The sequence below is a fragment of the Vitis riparia genome, chromosome 6, assembly GCF_004353265.1.
Source record: "Vitis riparia cultivar Riparia Gloire de Montpellier isolate 1030 chromosome 6, EGFV_Vit.rip_1.0, whole genome shotgun sequence".
Taxonomy (NCBI): Eukaryota; Viridiplantae; Streptophyta; class Magnoliopsida; order Vitales; family Vitaceae; genus Vitis; species Vitis riparia.
The window spans coordinates 16,257,541-16,260,096 of NC_048436.1; the positions used below are offsets into that span (position 1 = coordinate 16,257,541).

At 34.9% G+C, this 2,556-nt stretch overlaps 1 protein-coding gene across 1 annotated transcript; it reads right to left on the reverse strand.

The window, feature by feature from the left end:
• Positions 1–289: 289 nt before the first annotated feature.
• LOC117916929 lies at positions 290–2,191 on the reverse strand. Its single transcript, XM_034833170.1, has 4 exons — positions 1,885–2,191; positions 1,268–1,360; positions 691–828; positions 290–590 (listed from the first exon to the last, which is right to left on the reverse strand). Exons 1-4 carry the CDS (start codon positions 2,110–2,112, stop codon positions 549–551), a joined length of 501 nt encoding a protein of 166 aa, XP_034689061.1. The 5' UTR covers positions 2,113–2,191; the 3' UTR covers positions 290–548.
• Between the last annotated feature and the right edge of the window lie 365 nt (positions 2,192–2,556).

Sequence of the window (2,556 nt, forward strand, 5' to 3'; positions counted from 1 at the left end):
AAATTTTTTAACATTTTGGTTATTCTTTTTTATTCCCTCCTCTTTCTCCCTGATATTCAAATATAAATTCAAAAAAAAATAAAAATCTTTCTTACTTTTGCCTTTTACCTTTTAACATTTTTTTACGAAACAAATATAGAATAGAATAACTAATTTTATTTTCCAGTCTACTTTTATGTCCACTTGTACGGAAGAATACTCTTTAAAGGATTGCTCTCAGATTTTGCAGCAGTTCCCTTCAACCCGTAATAAAGTTCTCTTAAGGAAGCTAGTAGAAGAAGAACTACCATTGAAAAACCAAAAGCATCTGAGACTGAGATTGCCAAATAAAATAACATAATCCACTTACAACCTTACTTATTATAAACCCTGAAAACCCAACACGTTCACAATGAAATGCAGAGACAACAACAAATAACATGAAGTCTACAATGCCACAACAAAATGCAGAGAAGGAGAATAACATCTAGTTTATTCAATAGGAGGACGATATCGAGCCACGGGTTCAATTATTCTTAATTTTCCATAACCCCTCCCGGCTCCCCCTCTCAGTTCTCGCTCCTGTTTGGCTTATCAGAAGAGAAAGCTACCTGAAAAGAAAGCAACAGTGTGATTGCATTAGACTTGTTTAGAACTCAAAAGAAAAAGACTTTCAAACATAATACTCAAGAATCCTGAATTGACTTGCACCTTATCAGCAGCAGCTGGAATCCAGTCATTAGTCGCTGGGTTTCCCTTGGAAGAGGCCTGGCAGCAGGTTGCAGAATTAGCCGCCAGATTGAAGCTTTTGCCGTCTGCATTCTCCATTTTGATGAACCCAGTTCCTGTCTGGAATGACAAAACAAATTACCAAATCAATCGTCTGTCCAGATATTCTAACCTTTCTAAATAATTTAGCTAAAAGTCCAAATTATGCTCAAATCATCTCTTTTTTTTTTCTATCTCTCTCTCTCTACAAATCCCATTTGATTCATATATTGGAAATTTTCCTTTCTCCCCAAAATCCACCTGTCTCAAAAAGTTTGAATAATAAAACCAAAAAAATTCTATTCCATTATTAGGAATTAGGACCATCCATTTAGCATTTCTCCCTGATTTAATCTAATTTCTCTATCAAGCATAATGAATAACTCATGAAAATTTCAGCTCAAAAATAAATTAAAACCTTTTAAGATGTAGATCATTTTGCTACAGAAATCAGAATGAATGAATTTTTCTAATCCAGAAAACATCAACAAAACGAAGAAAATACTGCAAGTGATGATACCGTGTGGTGTTGCTTGTCAATGCAATTGAGATCCTGGTAATACTCTGTCTCCACAAACTCCTCTGTTACTTCACTCCCACTGTAAACCAGTTTCTGCATTGAGGAAAAATAAACAAAAAAAACACCCAGTGAGACCTAAAATAAAACCTAAATCTATGTTTGAATAACATTTTCAAATTCTTGTTTATTTAATAGAAGAAGAGGAAAGAGATAATTAAATTAGAATTTATAAATATTAAATTGATTTTTTTATTTTTCTATAATTTTTTTTTCTTTTAAAATTTTGTCTATTTTCTTTCCTACAAACTTCTCAAAATCTAAATCAACAGATCAAAATGTTTCAAAGAACTAATGAAACTGGAAAATATAAACTCCCAAAAAGATTGTTCCTTCTCTCTCGGGAATTAAATCTTTCAGGAAAAAGGCATCTGATTCCATATTAAGTGACAAGTCTAACCTAAAAATTCAAGTGTGCCAATGCTATATATCAAAACAATTTAAGTCAAAGATCTAAGATGATCTCTCAATTTCTTCAATTTTAAAACAAAATGATCAGCGGCATCCTTTATCGATTAGTGAACAAACGAATCTGCATCGGAAAAGTGAAGAATGAAAACCTGAGGATCGTTTTCGAGGTGTTGGAACTTAAGAAATTCAGGAATGTCTTCCTGCTGGCGATCGGAGGGAGGATCAACGTATTGAGAAGAATGTTCACTGCGGCTAGGTTTGGCGTGACGCTTAGGAGCAATTCCATCGAAGTAGTCTCTCGTCTCCTCCTCAATTCTCGCGGCTTCCTCCTGGGACAAATGAACATCGCTCCTGTTTGGCCTCCCGCAACACTCCATTTTTTACTCTCTTTTTCTTTGATCTCTTCCTTCTTTCTTTTTCTCGAGAAACTCTTTATAAAGTGTGAGAGAGATTGGAAGATATTTTTCCTTCCTCTGCCTTTGGCTCATTTATTTCCATGCATTGTACGGAAACATGGAGAGAAAATATCAAGGACAATGTCAGATGTCGACTTTTTCCTGAAAAATATCTGAGGAGCCTTATCCCTTTGGTGCGGTTGGTGGGCGACTTGGTCCTCCTTTTGATTCGTCAACGGTAGGGAGAACTTTGCATTGCTTCCGTCTGGAAAGAAAACGGCTGTGTAAATTCACTATTTGTACAACCTACTCAATTGAAGACCTTGCCTGAATAGGAGTAGAAAATTTCATGATCATAAGTGTCAAATTTTGATTTGCTTCTTGCAAGTGTAATTAATATAGTTTCTCCATAAAGCAATTGATAAT